The 22,679-nt window shown below is 52.9% G+C and overlaps 1 protein-coding gene and 1 pseudogene across 2 annotated transcripts in view; one reads left to right on the top strand and one right to left on the bottom strand.

The window, feature by feature from the left end:
- Positions 1–2,410: 2,410 nt before the first annotated feature.
- LOC117087215 lies at positions 2,411–2,865 on the bottom strand (annotated as a pseudogene). The gene has a single exon (XR_004438727.1). The product of XR_004438727.1 is annotated as a 60S ribosomal protein L35a-like (transcript).
- A 1,090-nt stretch (positions 2,866–3,955) lies between these two features.
- The window catches only part of CUNH6orf132 (chromosome unknown C6orf132 homolog), a 39,720-nt gene continuing 20,996 nt past the window's right edge, over positions 3,956–22,679 (top strand). Inside the window, 2 exon segments of the mRNA XM_033217154.1 lie at positions 3,956–4,824; positions 17,611–17,717. Of these exon segments, the coding sequence (XP_033073045.1) occupies positions 4,680–4,824; positions 17,611–17,717 (252 nt within the window). The 5' untranslated portion in view covers positions 3,956–4,679.

Genomic DNA, 22,679 nt, shown 5'->3' with positions numbered 1-22,679 from the left:
GTTGGCCAGGCTGGTCTCGAAATCCTGGCCTAAAGTGATTAGCCCATCTTGGCCTCCTGAAGAGCTGGGATTACAGGCGTGCACCATGGCACCCAGCTGGCTATAGTTTATTTAAATTTAACCATTCACCTCTTGGTGGACATTTGGTTGATTCCCATTTTTCCAGTTGGCCTTTTTTTTTTTCTTTTGGACAGAGTCTCACTCTGTCACCAGGCTGGAGTGCAGTCTCACTGCAACCTCCACTTCCCAGGTTCAAGCAATCCTCCTGCCTCAGGCTCCCAAGTAGCTGGGACTACGGGCACACACCACCATGCCCAGCTTTTTGTAATTTTAGTAGAGACAGGGTTTCACCATGTTGGCCAGGATGGTCTTGATCTCTTGGCATCGTGATCCATCCGCCTCAAGCTCCCAAAGTGCTGGGATTACAGGTGTGAGCCACCGTGCCGGCCTCAGCTGGCTTTTTCTTTTTCCTATTTTTTTTCTGAGACAAAGTCTCGCTCTTGTCCCCCAGGCTAGAGTGCACTCTCAGCTCACTGCCACCTCCACCTCCCGCTTTCAAGTGATTCTCCTGCCTCAGCATCCTGAGTAGCTGGGATTACTGGCGCCTGCCACCATGCCCGGCTAATTTTTGTGTTCTTAGTAGAGACAGGGTTTCACCATGTTGGCCAGGCTTGTCTCGAACTCCTGACCTTAGGTAATCTGCCTGCCTCGGACTCCCAAAGTGCTGGGATTACAGGCATAAACCACCGCGCCTGACCCTTTTTTTTTTTTTTTTGAGACAAAGTCTCGCACTGTTGTCCAGGCTGGAGTGCAGTGGCGTGATCTCGGCTCACTGCAACCTCCGCCTCCTAGGTTCAGGCAATTCTCCTGCCTCAGCCTCCCAAGTAGCTGGGATTACAGGTGCCCACCACCACGCATGGCTAATTTTTTTGTATTTTTAGTAGAGATGGAGTTTCACTATGTTGGCCAGGCTGGTCTCGAACTCCTGACCTCGTGATCTGCCCACCTTGGCCTCCCAAAATGCTGGGATTACAGGCGTGAGCCACCACACCTGGCCACTCAGATGGCCTTTTTTTTTTTTTTTTTTTTTGAGACGGAGTCTCGCTCTGTCACCCATGCTGGAGTGCAGTGGCCGGATCTCAGCTCACTGCAAGCTCTGCCTCCCGGGTTTACGCCATTCTCCCTCAGCCTCCTGAGTAGCTGGGACTACAGGCACCCGCCACCTCGCCCGGCTAGTTTTTTGTATTTTTTAGTAGAGATGGGGTTTCACCGTATTAGCCAGGATGGTCTCGATCTCCTGACCTCGTGATCCGCCCGTCTTGGCCTCCCAAAGTGCTGGGATTACAGGCTTGAGCCACCGTGCCCAGCCAGATGGCCTTTTTAAGCCTTCCACACCTTGGCCAACCTTACCATGACCTCCCGCCCACCGGGTAATTCCCAGCTCCCCCATCCTCAGCCCCTGAAGAGGCCTCCTGCCTACCCTTCCCAGATCCTGCAGCCCCCAAATTGCTCTGCACCTTCCCCCTCTCATTTCCTTCCTCCTCAGTTACCTCTCCACTGCCCAGCTCTCCACAGGTGGCTGCCTGTCTCCACAGACTACAGCAACCTGGACTCAAGAACCATGTGTTTAATTTTTCTGGCTCTTTCACAGCCCAGCATGGGGCACACAGTGGCTCTCAAGAATATCAGTTATAGACGGGGTGCGGTGGCTCATGCCTGTAATCCCAGCACTTTGGGATGCCAAGGCCAGTGGATCACCTGAGGTCAGGAGTTTAAGACCAGAATGACCAACATGGTGAAACTCCGTCTCTACTAGAAATACAAACATTAGCCAGGCGTGGTGGTGGGCACCTGTAATCCCAGCTACTCGGGAGACTGAGACAGAAGAATTACTTGAACCTGGGAAATGGAGGTTGCAGTGAGCCGAGATTGCACCACTGTACTCCAGCCTGGGTGACAGAGCAAGACTCCATCTAATAATAATAATAATAATAATAATAATAGTTATATAGTAGAAGTTGCAAACAAATGGAACCACTTGGCTGCCAAGGTGGCTCACGCCTATACTTTCAGCATTTTGGGAGGCCAAGGTGGGTGGATCGCTCGAGGTCAGAAGTTCAAGACCAGCCTGGCCAACACGGCAAAACCCCATCTCTACTAAAAATATGAAAATTAGCTGGGCATTGTGGCAGGTACCTGTAGTCCCAGCTACCTGGGAGGCTGAGGCAGGAGAATCGCTTGAGCCTGGGAGGCGGAGGTGGCAGTGAGCCAATATTGCATCACAGTACTCCAGCTGGGTGATAGAGCAAGACTCCGTCTCGGAAAAAAAAAAAGGAACAAAGAACTAAAGAACTAAAGTGACATTGAGGGGATAAATGGGAAATTCTTTTTTTTTTTTTTTTTTTTTTACAAGAACACAAATCCACGTTTACTTACTGATTTTTCGTTAGTTTAAATCCTTGAGGGGTACATCATCACTCGGATTCTGTGTCCAATGGCCTTAGCAGGAAGATTGCTTCGGAATTTGGCACGAACCATGCCACTGTTTCCATGGGCCCCAGTTACCTTTCCCCAGATGACTCTGGTTTTATGTGGTTTGCCGCCTGGAGTCACTGTGTTGTTCTTTGCTTTGTATACATAAGCGCATCTCTTGCCCAAATAGAATTCTGTTTCATCTCAGGCATAAACACCTTCAATTTTAAGAAGAGCTGTGTGCTCCCGTTGGTTCCGGAGACCCCGCTTATAGCCGGCAAAAATGGCCTTGGACCACAGCCTTCCAGACATAGTTCCTTTTAGAAGTCCCATTCCCAGCAGGCCTCCACAGGAGCCAAGATGGCGGGAAGAGCTTTTTTTTTTTTTTTTTTTTTTTTGAGACGGAGTTTCACTCTTGTTGCCCAGGCTGGAGTGCAATAGCGTGATCTTGGCTCACTGCAACCTCCACCTCCCAGGTTCAAGCGATTCTGCTGCTTTAGCCTCCCTAGTAGCTGCGATTATAGGCACACACCACCACGCATAGCTAATTTTTTATATTTTTGGTAGAGACGGAGTTTCACCATGTTGGTCAGGCCGGTCTCAAACTCCTGACCTCAAGTGTCACTTCCAAGCTTCAGCAAAATGAAAAGGAAAAGAATCCGAGAGAGAGAGAGAGAGAGAGAATTTAGCTATGTGTTAACACTTGGTGAATCCAGGGAGAAGGGTATACAGGTGGTCATTGTACAATTCTTTTAAGTTCTCTGAAGGTTTGAAATGTTTCAGATTGAAAAGTTGAGGGAAAACACCTTTCGTGTAAGATCTGTGGGAAATTGAGGGGAAATGTGGCAGTGGGCCCAGTCCCCAGGAAGCTCAGCAGAAATAGCAACTTGCACCAGTCTGTGGCCCCTCCTGCCCAGAAAACATCAAACTCCACCCACTTGGCCTGCACCTCTGCTCTCAGCATCTTCACACAGGCTCTCCCCATCCTCATCAGAGGAAACTTCCCCCATGGATAGCCCCCCCTGGCTTGGTTAGGATGGTACTTCAAGTGCCTTAAAGTACCACTGCTTGTCTCCCTGGAGAGTGAACCCAACCCTAAGTGGGCTCTACCCACTTTAGGTTTTTAAAAATTATATTCACTTAACTTCACAGAAAAAAAAAGAATATGGACCAGGCGCGGTGGCTCATGCCTGTAATCTCAGCACTTTGGGAGGCCGAAGCCCGCGGATCACGAGGTCAGGAGTTCCAGAACCGCCTGGCCAATATGGTGAAAACCTGTCTCTACCAAAAATACAAAAATTAGCCGGGCGTGGTGGTGCCTGCCTGTAATCCCAGCTACTCAGGAGGCTGAGGCAGGAGAATCGCTTGAATCCCGGACCGGGAGGTTGCGGTGAGCCGAGATGGCGCCACTGCACTCCAGCCTGGGCAATGGAGTGAGACTTCGTCGAAAGGAAAAAAAAAGAAAAGAAAAAGAAAAAGAATGTGACATACAGGCACAGAATGCCAAGATTTCGTCATCCCACATCCCTGTCAATGAGGATGTTTTTCCACCCTCGTCATCAGATTGGTATATTAGTTTGTCATTTTCTTGCTTTTCCCAGCTTACTTTTATCTTATGGGCACATCCTGATGTTCCCCGAAGTCTCACGTCCCCACATTTTTGAGGGGCTATAGGATGCCGTGGCGTGCTCGCTTTGGCCATCCATATCCCTCGTGTTGGACACTAGAGCTGTCCACGTGTACCCATACTGACCTGGTCACGAATCGCCTTGAGAGGCTGGGAACTCACCCGCCTCCTTCCCCGGACTAGGGGGAAGTGGGGTGAAGGAGGCGTGCCGGGAGGGTTCCTAGGGGAGGGGTGGCCCGTCTCCCAGGCTGGGCGTGGGCCGGGCGAGGTCCCCAGCCCACCGGGCCGGGCCAACAATGGCCTGCTGTAGAAGGAGGCGGGAAGGAATGCGGCCTGGGGAGTTGGGCGGCGGCGGGGCGGGGCCCGGTTGAGCTGCTGCCTCTTACCTGGCCAGGTAGCTCGCAGTTCCCAGCAAGCGGCGGGGCCCGCAGCACCTGTCTCCCGGTGCGCGGGCAGGGAGGACGGCGGGGGACATGGCCTGGTAGAGTCCCCCTGGGGAGACCGTGCGGAGTTCAGTCCGGGGCAGGGCAGGGCAAGGGAGGGAAGGTCCTTCCCTGGCGCCCGCGCGGGCTGCGGCAGCATGAAAAAGAACCAGACCGTGCAGGGCACCTTCAGCAAACTCTTCGGGAAGAAGCACACCACCAGCCCCAGCACCTCCCTCTACGCCACCAACCCGCCCTGGATCTTCACCCAGGAGGCCCCGGAGGAGGGGACCAGGGGCTTCGGTGAGTGCTCCGGGGACGAAGGGCGCTAGGGCAGGGCCGGCGGCGCTGTCTCCTGGAGGCGCGGAGGGGAGGGACACGTTGGAACCTGCGGACTGGCCAAGAGCAACCGCCGGGCAGGGGAGGAGGCGTCGCACCGGGGTGTCTGGGAAGTGACGTGCGGTGAGAGAGGTGCGGGGAAAGAGGGGAACCTCCCTCCACCACGGATAGGTGGGAGAACTTTGCCGCCCGCACCTCTGACCGCAGGCCCTCCTCGGAGGTGTTTAATTCCCCCACTTGGAGAATCCGATGCTTGTGTTACTGTTAGCGGGACGGCTTCCGGAGGTTTGCGGTATCTTCCCCGACTCCCACTGCTACAACACCCCCATTCTGGCCGAAGCAAAAGTTTTCCTAGAGAACTGGGGGCTAAGGAGCGTTCTCCTCCCTCATCCTTTGCACTCCCTGTTTCCCCAGCCCACGTGGCAGAGAGGGGGCTGCTCTCTGGGTGCTCACAAACTTAGCTCTGGCTAGGTGAGGCCCAGGAAAAAACAACAGGCGCAGCTGCTACCAGGTTACCAGCCTGTTTGTGACACCAAGTCACTTATTGGGGCCACAGGCTCCTGCCAGGTCAACCTGGGACCTGGGCTGTCTCTGGGCTAACACCCAAGAGCCAGAAAGGGGACAGTGGAGGCCAAGGAACCCTCTCCCCGACTGCCAGCTGCCGCTGACCCCGGAATCAGACTGGTGTGTCTCTGCAGGCCTCTAAAATCACTGCCCTGGCTTATCCCCTGGCTTATCATTTTGCAATTTGTATTCTCTATAACTAGGGGAAGCCAGCGGCTAGAGACAGAAATCCATTTCTTGTGTATGACATGTGACTCTGGAACCCCCAGGTTGGGGGGGGGGGTGGCTTCTAGGCCCAAGGAAGGTCACCCATCACTCACCATATTATCTTCACTGATATTTATAGCCACTGTGCTGGGACCCACAGTGGATGTCATAGCCTTGGTGCCTGCTGTTGGACTCAGTTCAGCACCCAGGTTGCCACAGCCAGGACACAAGGCACCGTGGATAGGAGCAGGAAGGGCAAAGTGTCGCCTCTTCGTGGCACAGGGATCTCAGATCGGGGGTGAACAGAACTAACCATATGCCATTTAGTCCTTTCTGAGCCTTTGCTATAAACGATTATTAAGCATAAAAGCAGAGAAGAGAGATGACCTCTCAGTGGAACTAGCATTCGAGCTGAGAGGAAAGGGCATTCCTGGCAAAACAAACAGTAGAAGCAAAGACCAGGAGGAGCAGGGCAAGTGGAGGCATGGTGTAGGCACTCCCAGACACAGGTGTGCGGGGAAGTGCCTGTGAGCCAGGACAATTCTTTCCCTCTCAACGGAGGCACCATGGAACGAGCATTTATCATTCCCTTCTTAGGTACAAGATGCCATTCTAAAATCTTTGTGTTACAGATTCATTGAAATCTCATCTGGAGTCTGGCACTATTATTATCATTCCTGTTTGACAGATGAGGAGACTGAGGCACGGGGAGGTTAAATAATATGCCCAAGATCACACAGCTTTCAATGCTGGAGGCAGCATTTTTCTAAGTCCACAATTTAATGATTTTTCGTAGACTGTTTACACAGTTGTGCAACTATCACCACCATCTGGTTTTAGAACATTTCCATGACCTCCAAAATCTCCCTTATGAGGCAGAACCAATATTTGAACCCAGGCAGTCAGGCTCCAGAGATCACACTCTTAGCGGGTTTGCTGAATTAACTCTGCAGAGGAAGGCGATTCAATGGTGAATTTTACTTGAGGGGCATCTAGCTGGAAAATACCACACACACACACACACCCCCTTCCTCCCTCAAGGGGAGACCTCAGCCATGCCTCTCAGCCACTTCTGCATTTTGCCTAGGCTGTGTAGGCTGCTAGTGGGCATCAGCACCTCTGGTGAGGGAAGAGGGCCTGATCCCCTGTCACCTCCAGCCAGCTGCTGCCCTCATCAGCCTGGGCAGAGCTGGAGCCCAAAGGACAGCTCCTCCCGCTCCTCAAGGCAGGGCTGGGCCTCCAGCTGACTCAGCTTGGTCTTGCCTGCACAGGGAGTGGTGGAAAACATCATGCGTCCAGCAGAACAGCGCCCCAGTGTTTCCGGGGTGTTCCCTGGGGTGCCACTGGGCATGGCAGAAGTCCTCCTCCCTGCTCTGCTTGGAGTTAGGAAGAGGAGGGACCAGTGTTGGGGATTCTGTGATAGGATGCAGGTGCAGCCCTGACTTGGCATCCTGTCTCTGTCCATACGTGGGGCTAAGCACTGTCTGGGCCTCAGTGTTTTCTTCTGTTAAAGGGGATAGTGTCCAGGCTGCCTGCAGGGTAACTGCCTGAAGCGGTATTTACAGCAGTGCTTTGAAAAACATTAAAATGAAAAACTCTGAAGCAGGGTGTCCAATCTTTTGGCTTCCCTGGGTCACATTGGAAGAAGAATTGTCTTGGGCCACACAAAATACACTGACACTAATGATAGCTGATGAGCTAAAAAACAAAACAAAAAAATGCAAAAAAAAAAAAAAAACCCCTCATAATATTTTAAGAAAGTTCACAAATTTGTGTTGGGCCACCAGTTGGACAAGCTTGCTCTAAAGCAAGGATTGGCAAACTACACTCCTGGCTCCATTCTGGCCCATGGCCTGCTTTGGGGAATAAAGTTTTATTAGAACATAGCCAACTATGCCCCTCCTTTACATATGGTGTATGGCTAGAGTTGAGTAGCTACAAAAGAGACCTTATGGCCTGCAAAGGCTAAAATATTTACTATTTGGCCCTGTACAGAAAAAGTTTACTGGCCCCTGCTCCAAGGCATGATTTATTACTGTGAGATCATTCCCAGCATGGAGCACTTCCTGCCCCTGCCTGCTTCAGCTCCTCTTCCTAACACTGTAAACTAGAGGAAACTGAGCCATGACAAGGCTATTTCAAATGTCTCCGAGAGAGTGGGATTAGAATTCCACAGGGCCCCTGAGTCTGTGACATTCGCCTTGAGCCTGGGGTGAGATGCTGGCGATATCCAGCCCTTGGAGAACAGGTGGTGGAATGGAAGGGAGAAAAATCAATGTAGGGATGTGTAAGGGAATGAAGCAGTAATCAACCGTTTGCTCTGTGGTTGCAGCCATGTAAAAATCTGTTTGCACAAGGGTAGGCTGGGTACAGAGGGTAAATGCAAACAGTCATGTGAGGGTGGTGACAAGCAAATTTTTCTTTACAGAATTTCTCTAATATGTATTCCAGCAATTAGGAGGCCTTCACTGAATACATCTGCAATCCTAACGAAGTCTTCTGCCCTCTCCCAGCCCAAGCAAGGCCACACCATTGTGTGTGTGTGTGTGTTTTTTTTTTTAAATGCATGAGAAAGCAGAGATGTGGATCTTTGCAAATCCCAAGATAAGGGACTGGGCTGCTACTGGAGACAAAGCTGCCAGTCACTCATGACTCCTCCCTTGCGTCTTGGATTAACTGAGCCAAGATCCTTTATCTACCACCGCTGCACCCTGCACCCACCACCAGCAATGGGACACCCTTGTTTGCTAGAGGACTCTCTTTCCTGCCCTGTTCCTCTAAATGGGACAGCTCACAGCTACCTCAGACATTTATTTGAAATGCAGATTCTGGGCTGGGCGCAGCGGCTCACGCCTGTAATCCCAGCACTTTGGGAGGCTGAGGCAGGTGGATCATGTGAGCTCAGGAGTTTGAGACCAGCCTGGGCAACATGGCAAGACCCTGTCATCTCTATTAAAAATACAAATATTAGCCAGGCATGGTGGCATGCGCCTGTAGCTGCAGCTACTCAGGAGGCTGAGGCTGGAGGACTGCTCGAGTTCAGGAGGCAGAGGTTGCAGTAAGCCAAGATCGCACCACTGCACTCCAGCCTTGGTGGCAGAGCGAGACCCTGTTTCAAAACAAAAAACAAAACAAAAACAACCCCAGCATTTTGGGAGGACAAGGCAGGAGGATTGCTTGAGCCTGGGAGATAGAGGCTGCAGTGAGCTATGATGGCATCACTGCACTACAGCCTGGGTGACAGAGCGAGATCCTGTCCTCCCCCCTTCAAAAATAATTAATTAATTTCAGATTCCTAGGGTCCCACCTCAGGCACAGGAAGTCAGAATCCCTGGGCTAGGGTCTGGGCTCTGGGGGTTTTCTGAGACGGAGTCTCACTCTGTTGCCAGGCTGGAGCGCAGTGGCATAATCTCGGCTCACTGCAACCTTCTGCCTCCCAGGTTCAAGCGATTCTCCTGCCTCAGCCTCCCTGGCCCACGCCACCACACATGGCTATTTTTGTATTTTTAGTAGAGACGGGGTTTCACCGTGTTGGCCAGGATGGTCTCTTGACCTCTTGATCGGCCCACCTGGGCCCCCCAAAGTGCTGGGATTTACAGGCGTGAGTCACCGCGCCCAGCCTTTAGGCTCTGGATTTTTAGCCAGCTTCAGGGGAATTGTTTTGTGCAGGAAGATATGAGAATCCTGGTATTTCCTTCCCCACATGAAGCAAGGCTATTCTCTTTCCCTTTAGGACTCCCTGCAGGCCACATGGTAGGTTCTACATAAATATGGAAAGAATGTGGGCAGCTCCTTATCAGGAGGACCCTAGTGCCCTCTGGTGTGGCTGCGGTTTCTGGTGTTCCGGTTCCCTGGTTCTCCTGGCCCTGTGCTTCAGGTCCTGCTAAAGGGTAGGAAACTCCCACCTCTTACCCCTGGAGCCAGGAGCTGAGCACTTATTCCCCACCAGGGCCAGGCTGGCACCAGCCTACCAACTTTTGTTTACTCCTGTCCCCTGGAGGTGTGCTGTGGTTTGCCAGCAGTCCAGTGCACACATATACACCCTCGGCTGCCCCATTATAGAAACTTCTCTTGTCACTCTAGTTCAACTTCAGAAAGCCAGGCCTGCCCTTGACCCCTACAGACCAGCTACAAGGTGCCCCTTCTCTCCTAGCCAATAGGGTACTGACAGTAATGCAATTATCATCACCAGACTGTGGAGTAAAAGCTTTGTATGTCTTCTCAGTTGAGGAAACAGACTCAGAAGGAAGGCTTAGGTGAAATGACTCAGTCATTCCAGTCTGGGGTAGCTCAAACATCAAAGTGCATCCAGTCATCTGGAATCTTGTTAAGATTAGATTTGTTTCGGTAGTTTCGGGATGAAGGGCATTTCTCACAAGTTCTGGGGTCTGCACACTGAGTGGCAAGTCCTAGCTTGGAAGAAGAGGGCCCTGTTCACTCTGCTCCTCCCTCTTAGTCCCCAAATGCAGGGTTGTGGGGGGCGGCATCCAAGACTCCTTTTCTGTTACCTTCTCCTCTACTCTGTGGCTCCCTGCCCCTCCTCCCGTCCACCCCAGCCCAACCTTCAGCGTCCCCTCTGCCCTTGGACAAAGGCCTCTCTCTGGTCCTCAGGTCAGGCCTGCTGGGACTTGCTGGGAAAGACTGGCCTTTTTAGGCTCCTGTCATGTGGACTTGCTAATTAGCTAGAAAAGGCCTCATTAACGCCATTTGTGAGTTACATTCACATAGGGCCGCCCCCGCTGCTTCCCTGAAAGGCAGGGGCTCCCCTAGTGGCCGATAATTGGATGCCACACTTCATACTTCACTGTCCAGCACCCCCATTCTATATGTACAGTGAGGTAGAAGTAGAAAGAGGTCTGTTTTGGGATTCTGGGTTACTCTTAGTCAAGGCAAAAACTCCCCAAGCTAAGGCCCGAATCCTCCTAAGCCCCAGGAATCCAATCAGACCTGTAGCCAGTGCTCCTGAGGTCATTTAGGGGCTCCTGGCAATTTGGGGCCCCAGCCCTCCTCCTACTCCTACTCCAGCTAGCTTCCTTCCCTCTCCTGATTTTGGGAGGCTTCCGGAAAAGTATCATCCTCATTTTACAGGTGGGGAAACTGAGCCCGACAAAGTGCTCAATGTCCTCAGGTATTATATGGATGTGAATCCAGATATGATTCCTAGGCCCATTTCCACCCCTCCAGGCCTTACCAACTTTCAAGTCTCATTCAGGAAAAACAAGAGATGGAGGGTAGAGACGCTGAATCCCTGCATTCCCTCCCTGCCATGCTGGCTATGACCCGAGGGAATCAGAGTCTGGAGTCAGGTTGCCTGGGCTGGAATCCCAGCCCCTTTGACTCACCAGCTGTGGGACCTTGGGCAAGGGACTTAACCTTTCTAAGCCTCAGTTTCCTCACCTGCAAATTGGGAACAATAAGGCTCCTCTCCTCGGGCAGCAAGGGAGAAAAGAAGGGCTGGGCCTCCTACAGCAGCATGTACCTAGCTCTCAGCTTGCCTGGAGCTGGCCCACCCGCCACATTTAACACATACCCCAGCCCAGGCTGAGAGAGCCAGGTCTGCCTGTTGGGGAGAGGCAGGGAGCCATGTGCCATATGTAAGGCACTGCAAGTCAGGGGCCCTGTTTGACCCCTGCTTGGTGACCTTGATCCAGCCCCTCCCACTCTGGGCTGCTGCAAAGAGGGTTATTGAGAACAGTCCCAGGCATCAGGACTCAGAGTGGACCCTAACAAGAAAGCAAAGGGCTGCCTGCCTGCCGGTGGCTCTCCCCCATGGGGACAGGTGTCACCAAGATTTGCAAGTGACACAGCCCAGCTCAAGCTCACAGCCCAAACTCTTGGTGGAGGGAAGTAAGGTGGAGCAGAGAGAGAATGATGATGATGATGACAACAATAACTGGTCTTCCCAATTATTATTATTTTTTTTTTTGAGACGGAGTCGCACTCTGTTGCCCAGGCTGGAGTGCAGTGGCACAATCTCAGCTCACTACAACCTCTGCCTCCCCAGTTCAAGCGATTCTCCTGCCTCAGCCTATCCTGAGTAGCTGGGATTACAGGCGCCTGCCACCACGCCCAGCTAATTTTTGTATTTTTAGTAGAGAAGATGGGGTTTCACCACGTTAGCCAGGCTGGTCTTTTTTTTTTTTTTTTTCAGGTGGACTTTCGCTCTTGTCACCCGGGCTGGAATGCAATGGTTCAATCTTGGCTCACTGCAACCTCCGCCTCCCCAGTTCAAGCAATTTTCCTTCCTCAGACTCCTAAGTAGCTGGGGTTACAGGCGCCCACCACCACGCCCAGCTAATTTTTGTATTTTTAGTGGAGACGGGGTTTCACCATGTTGGCCAGGCTGGTCTCCAACTCCTGACCTCAGGTGATCCACCCGCCTTGGCCTCCCAAAGTGCTGGGATTACAGGCATGAGCTACTGTGTCTGGCCGCCAAGCTGATCTTGAACTCCTGACCTCAAGTAATCCGCCTGCCTTGGCCTCCCAAAGTGCTGAGATCACAGGTGTGAGCCACCACACCCAGTCAACCCTCCCAATTATTGAGCATAAATATCTGCTAGGCACTGTGCTGATGACTTTTGCATGTTTTCTCTCACTCAGGCTCACATCAGCCTGCCCAGCAGAGACCACTGTTCACATGTACAAAGATAAAGAGACAGCCTCAGAGAGACCTAGTGAGACTGCCAGGATCCCACAGTTAAGTAATGGAGCCGGAACCGGAACCCACGTTCAGCTGGGCTCTAAACCCGTAGCCTTGACCCCACAAGGTCCTGCCTCCCATCCCAGCCAGGAGCTGTCCGACTGCTGGGTGTTTCTGGCCAGGACAGAACCTCAGCCATGGTCTCCTCACACCCAAGCAGCCTCAGCCACAACTCTGCTGCCCTCAGGCCCATGGCAGAGCCAGGTTCTCCTGAGGGAGAAGGGGCAGGAGGGGAGCTGCCTGTACCCAGGTTGAAATCTGGGGTGAAGTCTCCTGCTTGGCACCAGGAATTGTTTTTGGAGCAGGTTTTTGGATGTTAGATGGTATTAATATTTATGTCAACTCAAATCATTGAGGGAGTGTAAATGAAAGCAAAGCCCTACCTTCATTTCCCATCCTTCTATGAGGGAGAAGTTGTTAGGGAGACAATCTAAAGTAATCCTATGCATAATCTTGTCATAAATAGGATTCCATTTGGGGGGAAATTGGGTTCATTTAAAGATCAGGTTTGGGTCAATTGAGGCAGACATGGATTTGCCCCTATTTTATCACTGCATTATTTGCATGTGAGTTTGTCAGAAGCTTCAGTTTGTATCTTGACAGGACTGTGGTCCATCTGGGGCTCAGGCCTTGCTCAGAACCTGCTGCTGGGGTCTCACAAGGCTTCCCGGCTGCTGGAATTGCCCTGGGACTCTCTTTCTCTGGAAGCTTCTGGTTCCAGGGGCATCTGCCTTCCTTTTCCAGCTTTCTGAATCCCACCTGGATGTTCCAGTGCTGCCTCTCTGGTCCATGCATGTGGCAAGCACAAAACCTCTGAGATCCCTAAAGACCTTTCCAGAAAAAGCCAGACATCTAGGGAGTTTGCAGGTTTCAGGGTGGATGAGACACGGGGCTGTGCCCCTCTTTCTCATTGCAGCTTGTTCTGAGAGCAAATCATCCCGCTTCCTCTCCAGGCACCCACTTCACCTCCTCCTCGTCCCTCCTTCCTCAACGGACACCAGGATGTTCCTAGCCCTCCTTTAGCTCCTCGACTGAGGAGGGAGCTGCTTCTCAGGAAGGCCTCAGCATCCCTGACCTGTGATCTGAGCAATGTTCATCACTTCCAATAAGAAATTCCCAAGGTTGAGCTCTGTTGTCTTTCTGTTTAGTTTTGGGTCTTGACCTTGAGGCTGGGAAGACCCCAGTCCTGACCTTGAATGCTTTGAGGATCTAGCTGATGGAGATGGACCCACGCACCTCACCTCATGCTGTGCCCCCACCCAGCAGGAGCTGGGCCAGGATTGAGGGGCCCCGAGAGTTGGCCTGATTCCAGCCACATCTGCTTTTCTTTTTTTTAATTTTATTTTTGAGACACAGTCTCGCTCTGTCACCCAGGCTGGAGTGCACTGGCACAATCTCAGCTCACTACAACCTCTGCTTCCCGGTTCAAGTGATTCTCCTGCCTCAGCCTCCTGAGTATCCTGAGTAGCTGGGATTACAGGCGCCCACCACCACACCCGGCTAATTTTTGTATTTTTAGTAGAGACAGAGTTTCACCATAGTGGCCAGGCTGGTCTTGAACTACTAACCTCATGATCCACCCACCTCAGCCTCCCAAAGTGCTGGGATTATAGGCGTGAGCCGCCACGCCCAGCCCCACACCTCCTTTTCTTATTTTATTTTTATTATTATTATTGAGACAGAGTCTCACTCTGTCGCTCATACTGGAGTGCAGTGGCTATCTCAGCTCACTTCAGCCTCCGCCTCCCTTGTTCAAGTGATTCTCCTGCCTCAGCCTCCCGAGTAGCTGGGACTACAGGTGCATGCCACCACACCTGGCTAATTTTTTGTATTTTTAGTAGAGATGAGGTTTCACTGTGTTACCTAGGATGGTCTCGATCTCCCGACCTCGTGATCCACCCACCTCGGCCTCCCAAAGTGCTGGGATTACAGATGTGAGCCACCGCGCCCAACCCCTTTTCTTATTTTGATAACAAATTTACTATCTTACAATTCTGCAGGTCATAACTCTGCCACAGGTCTCAGTGGGCTCAATTAAGGTATTGGCAAGACTTTGTTCCTCTCTGGAGGCTCCAGGAGAGTCTGTTTCCTTGCCTGTTCTGGCTGCTAGAGGCAGCCCACAGTCCTTGGCCAGTAGCTGCCTTCCATCTTCAAAGCCAGCCGTGGCGGCCAAGCCCCTCTCACAGCGTATCACCCCACCTCTGCTTCCGCAACACGTTTCCCTCTCTGACTCCTACCCACTCCTCTTCAGACTGGGAAATCAAATCTGATTTTCCAGAGGTGCCTGGTGGGGAGAGCAGCCACCTGGGCCTTCCAGCCCGGCCTCAGCCACAGCCACTACCCTTCTATATGTTTTACAAAGAACAGTTATATTCTTAGAAAGGATTTCACTGCTTAAAACAACCACAAAGGAAGCAAAACAACAGTGGCTCAGAGTCAGGGCTGAGTCATGGGATCTGTGAGGCGGTTAGAGCGCCTGCTTGAGGGTCAGACGGCCACAATTCGGATCCAACTCCATCCTGACCAGCAGGCTTCGAACAAGCTGCCTCACCTCCCGTTGCTTCCCAGAGCTACTCGCTGGCCAGAGCCGAGCCAAGCCTTCCTCACCCCCATACACGGTGGGGTTATGACTCTTCCCTTTGGGGGTGTGTGTACGGTGGTTTAGAAGTCAGGCCCTTTAGGGAGACCCTGGCTTCAACACTTACTCTGAGGCTTTGGGCAAGTTATTTGACCTCCTTGTGCCTCGGTTTCCTTATCTGTAAAACGGGGATAATGACTGTGCCAATTTGCATGGGGCTGTTTTGAGAATTAAATGAATGAATAATGTGTAAGGTGTTTGGAACAGTGTCCGGATCATTACAGGTGCTCAGTAGGCCGGATGTGTGGCTCACACCGGTAATCCCAGCACTTTGGGAGGCCGAGGCAGGTGGATCACCTGAATTCGGGAGTTTGAGACCAGCCTGGCCAACATGGTGAAACCCTGTCTCTACTAAAAATACAAAAATTAACTGGACATGGTGGCAATGGCGCACACCTGTAATCCTAACTACTCGGGAGGCTGAGGCAGGAGAATTGCTTGAACCCGGGAGGCACAGGTTGCAGTGAGCCAAGATCATGCCACTGCACTCCAGCCTGAGTGACAGAGCACGGAGATCTGCGGTGGCTCAGGCCTGTTGTCCCAGCACATAAGGAGGCGAGACTAGGCTTTCAAAGCCAGCCTGGGCAACACAGAAACCTCTCATCTATATAACCAAAAAAAAAAAGACTCCATCTCAAAAAAAATAAAGATTAAAAAAAAAAAGGTGCTCAGTACGTTTTTACCCTTTATTATTATTACTATTAATTACAGTTATCATCCTTGCCAAGTTGCTCAGATATAACACTTCTAAAGCTCGTAGGCACCCAACAAGAGTAGCCATTAATATGACAATAACTCAACTGCAGGAAGGAGGCTCCCTAGATCCCAACATCGGGGCAGAGATGAAATGAAATGATTAGAGCCCTGCCTAGGAGTGTGGCTCTCATGCAGTCCCTGTGGCAATCCTCACCCACCCTCAGTCCTGTCAAGGGTCCAGGTAGCCACATCACATCAGGTCTAGGGCCTTGGCATCCACACAGCACTCTCTAGAGAATGCCCCAGGAGATCCCGGTGTCAACACGCAGACTCTCGGAAGTGAGGGAATCGGGGGCTTTCGTAGTGGCTGTTGGGTGTGAGCTACTTTTGTTGTTTCCCATTGGGTCAGATCTTCCCCATGCCCTGTCCGATCTTGGTCTGAAGCCTCAGGCATGAAGCCTGGCAACTGGGACTGGAAAATCATATTTGCCCAGAGTGCGCGGGGCAGGGCAGTGCTGGGAACTGGAATTTCCAGGGACGTGCAGAGCACACAGAGAACCCAATGTTCGGGCTCCACTTGAGAGGTGGAGAAGCTTGAGTGTCCCAGCCAGCTTCCTGCCTTGGGAGGGCTGCACACCGAGGACACCACCTCCAGCTGCTCCCAGGAGCCTCCCTGTCACATCCAAAGCCCAGATGCTCACATGGGGTGCTGCGGCTGCTGGTGTAGGGATTTCGGATGGGTGTAGTCTGGTCCCAGGATCTTCCTGACAAGCCCAGTCTCTTTCGAATAAATCATTTGGCTTTCTTGCAATTTTCTCCTAAAGTCACGTACAAGGAGAAAAGTAATCATGATTAACTCAATGTCCCAGTTAGACTTCTGGCTAACTGGGATTCTGACCTTTCTTCTCTCCTCTCTGGCTATCGGGGAGAGTCCTCCACACCTCGTTAAATGGATGAAAGCCCTCTTTGCTCACAAGCCACATAGCAGGAGGGCCACAGCGATCCCTGCCAAGGGAGTGTGAATTTCTTGTCAGTGTGTATCAAGGGTCATGAGGGAGTTGAGAAAGGGATGTGATGTGATGTGAGTGGCCCCTCGCACCCTCCCACTGCCATAGAGCAGCATGGAGCACAGGCTCAGTAACTGGAGGAAGAGGAAGGTCCTTCATTTCATCTTCCTACAGGGGAAACAACCGTGTTTCCTGAGCACTTACTCTGCCCTGGCCACACTCACTTCTCACAACAGTGCTCTACGGCACTGTCATCACTCCCACTGTACAGATGGGAAAACTGAGGCCCAGAGAGGTTAAGCCACGAGCAGTCAGCGGCAGAGCTGGGATGTTTTAACCAGGTCACACTGACCCTACTGTCCCATTTTTTCTGCTCTGCCCTCAAGGGTGCATTAAAGAAAGCCATGTACACAAGCATCTGTGGTTTGGTAGTCAGGGAAATCTTGAGTTGAGGAGTCCAGATGATGGAATATTGGCCACTGGGGGCAGCAGGTGGCTTCATCTGCTCTGCATGTTTCAGATTAGAAATTTAAACACTTGAGGGAAAAGCCAGCTTGTTTTCTCCCCTCTCCTAGAGATAAGCTTCAGCTGGGCCCTTAGCCGGGCTCCCTGGGCTCCAAAAACAAGGGACCATTGCTGTGGGAGAGAAGGCTCAGGACCAACGCAGGGTGGTGGTCGTGGATTGGGAGAGAGATGGCTGCAGGGGGCTGAAAGCCCCGGGAACATCGAGTCCGTCACCCAGCGCCACCTCAGCTGGCCCCATTAGTGCACATCTCATCCATAAGATCTGATTATGTTAGAGGCGCTTAGCTGAGTCCAATACCGGGGGACACGCAGGCCCTGGCTTTCCTCACTGGGAGCTGAAGGGCAGATTAAACTTGGGTGGCTGAATGCCTTGGATCTCCAGCTTATAGTGTCCCCGCACTTGTGTTCTCTAGATGGCATCTATTATGGAGACAATCGGTTTAACACAGTGAGTGAGTCAGGAACAGCCACGCTGAAAGCTCGGCCAAGAGTCCGGCCCCTGCTGACCTTCCTTCCGCTGGTGAGTACGATTCTGCTCTGAGGTTGGAGGGTCTGCTCTGGGTGGGGACACCAGGCCTGCCCCAGCCCAAGTGGACATCAGCTGCACCCTCCACCCACCCCTTCCTTCCTGATGCTGACCCGGTGGGAAGGGGGGCTACTGGAAGGAGGCATGGCTGAGGCTCACAGCAGGAAGTTTAGGATTAGGGATGCCAGCTCGTTCAGGGCCAAGCCCAAGGAGAAGTTATGGAGAACTTGTGTGCATGAGTGATACAGCAGTGGGTACCCTCAGCCAAGCAGGGTTCATTTTCCACAGTCACTGGTGACTGTCTGCTTTCTGCCAGGCCCTACATTAGGTGCTGGATACAGAGATGACTGGGCCAGCATTGCTGCTCTCAAGGAGCTCCCTGCCCACTGCAGGAGCTTAACCCACTATATTCAAAAGAGTGTCATTGCGGCAGGCGTGCTGGCTCACGCCGGTAATCCCAGCGCTTTGGGAGGCCAAGATGGGTAGATCACGAGGTCAGGAGATTGAGACCATCCTAGCTAATATGGTGAAACCCTGTCTCTACTAAATATACAAAAAAAAATAGTCTGGTGTGGTGGCAAACACCTGTAATCCCAGCTATTCGGGAGGCTGAGGCAGGATAATGGCGTGGACCTGGGAGGCGGAGCTTGCGAGCCGAGATCACACCACTGCACTTCAGCCTGGGTGACAGAGCAAGACTCTATCTCAAAGGAAAAAAAAAAGAGTGTCATTACAACATTCAATCAATATAAAAAATACTAATGGGCTATTTTACATTCTTTTTTTTCATACTAAGTCTTAAAAATCTGGGCCGGGTGCGGTGGCTCACGCCTGTAATCCCAGCACTTTGGGAGGCTGAGGTGGGCGGATCACAAGATCAGGAGTTTGAGACCAGCCTGGCCAATATGGTGAAACCCCATCTCTACAAAAAATACAAAAAAAAAAAAAATTAGCCAGGCGTGGTGATGGATACCTGTAGTCCCAGCTACTCGGGAGGCTAAGGCAGGAGAATCGCTTGAACCCGGGAGGCGGAGGTTGCAGTGAGACAAGATGGCACCACTGCACTCCAGCCTGGACGAGAGAGCAAGACTCTGTCTCAAAAAAAAAAAAAAAACACGACGGAAATACTTCTCTACAGAGTAGAAATGACTGTTGCCCCTGGAGTGGCTCCTGTTGTCCTGCCCCTCCCCTAGATCTGGACCACCCCAAAAGCAGCAACTAAAGAGTTAATGTGATCCCAGCCGAGTTCATTCTCCTTGGTCGGCATCCTTATCTCCCCCTACCTATCTGCTGCGGGCCCCTCAAAGACCAGGGCAAATCCTCGCCTGCCAGCCCTCCCAGGCTCTGGTTTGGATCTAGTCTGGGCAGAACATGACTCAGGGGCTGCACAGACCCCAGGCAGGCCTGGCCAAAGGCTCCGGGGCCCCTGGAGTGGGCTGGGCTAGCCGGGCAGGCCTGAGTTCCAGCTTGTCCTGGGGAAGTGCTTCCTGGGAGCAGTTCTTTTGTGCAAGCCTCAGAACCAGTCCCAGGAAATGGGGGCTTCTCCCTAAAAACTCACGCCCCCTCACTGGTGAGGGTGAGAGAATGGGCACATGGTGAACCGATGGCTGAAAGGGGCCTCATTTTGCAGAGGCAGGAACTGAACCAGGAAGAAGTTTATTCGTTCCCTCGGTGCTGGCTAACTGGGCAAAGGCAAGCAGAGCGACTTCCAACCCCGTCCAGTGGCACGGCCTGTGATCTTGGCCACCACGTGCTGAGCACTCACTGTGCGCCAGGCACCATTCCACATAGACCACGTGTGTTAACAAAGCCACCCACTACATAGAAGCTTTTTTCTTCTCCTTCCAGGACCAGGCGGCAAAACCACTTCCACCTCCCTTGCCTGCCTCTCTGAATCCCTGTCCAGCAGTCTGGGCCTGCCGGGCACCAGGCCTCTTGCCTCTTTCGGCTCATAGATGCTTTTGATGCCATGATGAGGCTGTAAGTCACATACAACTAGTTCTGCTTACAATTTCAGCAGGGGACTAAAGCCCTCCCATGATGTGCCTTTAGATTAGGAACCCTTGGCCCAGTGGCCCGCATGACAGGGACTGTTCTGTGCTCCTCACTCAGGTCACAAGATAGGGCAGCTTCCATGCCGTTTGTTGCCTGCTCCCAGGTGGAGGGGAATCTGGCTGGCAGCGTAATTCTCTCCTGTCTGACCTTCTGACTTCTCCTGCAGGCCCTAGCCAGGTCCTTTGCTTTCTTTCAGCAGGGACAGAAGGCTGGGAGGATGGGGAATGGGGAGGACTGGCCCAAAAGCGTCTGTGTGCCAAAAGAGGCGAGCTCTGTGTGGGTGTGGGCTCACACACACATGCACACGCACACACCCCGTCCCCCAGCCACGCCAAGTCAGGGTGGGTGGGGAGCTGGGACAGTGCCTAGCCCTGCCTGACACTGTCCTAGCCGGCCGGGCCTCCACCCCTCCCTGCCCTCCCTTCCCCCATTCAGAGGCACCTCTCAGGCCAGGCTGCCCAGTGGGAAAGGGAGATATGGGGTAGCAGTGCCCAAGAAGTCAGGTGACAGGCCCCACGAGGGCCTGTGAGCTCTCTCCAGGCCTGGGCCATCCTCTGAGCCCACCCTCCCTGTCAGTGCCCTACAGGAGCCTGCCAGGGGACAGGGCTAGAGAGAAGGGGACAGAGCAGCGACAGGCACTCCTGCCCCCTTCCCCAGAGCTCCCTCGCTCTGTGTGCTGAGGGTGCTGAGGATTACGAAGTGTTTCTCAGGCATCCGGCAGCCAAAGGCCAGCTAAAAAAAGGACCTCGGGATCCCTCAGTGGCTGGGATGGGACCAGGGGCTGATACTCCAGCAGCTGGCTCCAGTCCCAGCTCTGCTGCTGGGATTCGGGTGGCTGCAGGCCAGCCCCTTCCTCTCCCTGGGCCTCTGGCTCCTCGCCCAACAGTGGGGGTCATACTGCATGGTCCTCAAGGGTCTCCCCAGCCATGACTATCTGTGTTAAAATGACTTCCTAACGGAAGGGTAGATGGTGTGGTCAGCTCCCTGGAGGGCCACTGGAGAAGCCAGGCCCTAATGACACATAGACCCCTCCTTGAGCTCTGTTTCCACCTCTGGAAAGGGAGGTTTTCCAGCTACTGGGGCAACCCCACCTTCCTGCTTGGGGATCCCTGAGGAGCTGAATTTGAGCTACCAAACTTCAGAGGTGGGAGGACTACAGCAGTTGTCAAGGTGAGACTACAGCAGTTGTCAAGGTCAAGATGAGAACACTGAGGCCTGGGGAGGGGAGGGCCCTGCCCAGGCCACTGGGCTCGATAGAAGCAGGGACAGGAGCCAGGCCTTCTCCCCAGGCTGGCCCTGTGTACACCACCGGAAGTCTGGCTGAGTGAGGGGTGATCCTTTCTCCCTCCTTCTCAGGGAGACTGGGCCCAAAGAGCAAGCTGGAGCCTGTCCCTCTGTTTCTTGTTCTTCTTCTTTTTTTTCTTTTTTTTTTTTTTTTTTTTTTTGAGATGGAGTCTTGTCACCCAGGCTGGAGTGCAGTGGCACAATCTCGGCTTACTGCAAGCTCCGCCTCCCGGGTTCACGCCACTCTCCTGCCTCAGCCTCCTGAGTAGCTGGGACTACAGGCACCCGCCACCACACCGGGCTAATTTTTTGTATTTTTAGTAGAGACGGGGTTTCACTGTATTAGCCAGGATGGTCTCTCTATCACCTGACCTCATGATCCGCCCACCTCGGCCTCCCGAACTGCTGGGATTACAGGTGTGAGCCACCGCGCCTGGCCTGTCCCTCTGCTTCTGAGAGCTGAGTCCATAGAACATTGGGTGGCAGCAGGGTTGTCATTTCTGGGGTTCTCTCTCTTGCCCTCCCCAGTCTGAATCAAGCCATCTCCAGGGCGATGCATATGAGGAATTAAAAATTAAATGTCAGTGTGGCAAATACGGGAAAACTGGCCCAACAGGTCCCCAGGGGTGCCCTGGGCGGTGAGAGCTGCCTGGGTCACCCCACCCTCTGAGTCAGACAGGCCTGGCTCTGCCAGAAGAGGCATCCCTAGGCTCAGGCAGGAGGCCTCGCCTGCCCTGCACCCTTCCCTTAGTCCTTGCTGCTGGAGAGGCAGCTGGAGTCAGCCCCATCTCTCCTTTCCACCCAGCCCGCTGCTGCAGGAACTCTTCTCTAAACTCAAGGCCCAGGCACCTTTCAAGGGTGGAATCTGAGCTCTGTAGGATGAGTCAAGCAAGGCAGCCATGATTGGCTTTTGCCTGGTTTGTGCGGATGATGTTAGGCCAAAGGGTTGTGGGGTGTGGGGTGTTAGGCCTGCCACAAGAGTGCAAACGGAGCTCCACACCCCCTTCTCTACCCACCTGGCTCCTTCCCTCTCATTAAGGACCTCGGCCTGAACCTCTAAAGTTCCATCCAGGGCCATAAACCTCCATCCTTTATCCTGGCCCATAAACAGCCGCCTCTTTGTCCCCATGGACTCAGATGTGTGCCCCCCTCAGGAGGACTGGCCAGGGAAGAAGCCCTTGAAGCGGGCTCAGGGCCATTTAGACAGGGTCTTGAGGGACGTGGTGTGCCCTCTGGGGGCATGTCCCCCTCATCCTACTGACTTCTTGCCCCAGAGAGAGGGCAGACCAGGGCCCTCCATAGTACCCGGCGGAGGGCAGAAGCCATGGTAGCCTGGGTCTAAGAGTGGTTCTCAGATGGCAGATAGGTCCAGAGGAAGATGGTTCATGGGTGAACACTCTTTTCTGGCCCCCAGGAGGGGTCTGAGCTGTGGCAGAGTGTTGGGCTGTGTTGGGGAGATAATTCATCTCCTTTATAAACTGCTCACTGGCTCCTAACTTCACAGCTGCTCTGCAGGATACACACAGCCCTTCTCGATCCTCTACCACCTCCACCAGGCCAGCACCCCCACACTGCACCCCTAAGCCAGGAAAACAACTGGCTGGGCTTCATCTAGTT

Source organism: Trachypithecus francoisi, unplaced genomic scaffold (assembly GCF_009764315.1).
Source record: "Trachypithecus francoisi isolate TF-2019V2 unplaced genomic scaffold, Tfra_2.0 Lachesis_group10, whole genome shotgun sequence".
Lineage (NCBI taxonomy): Eukaryota > Metazoa > Chordata > Mammalia > Primates > Cercopithecidae > Trachypithecus > Trachypithecus francoisi.
The sequence above is the reverse complement of the archived record's forward strand: the minus strand, read 5'-3'. Positions and strand labels throughout refer to the sequence as shown.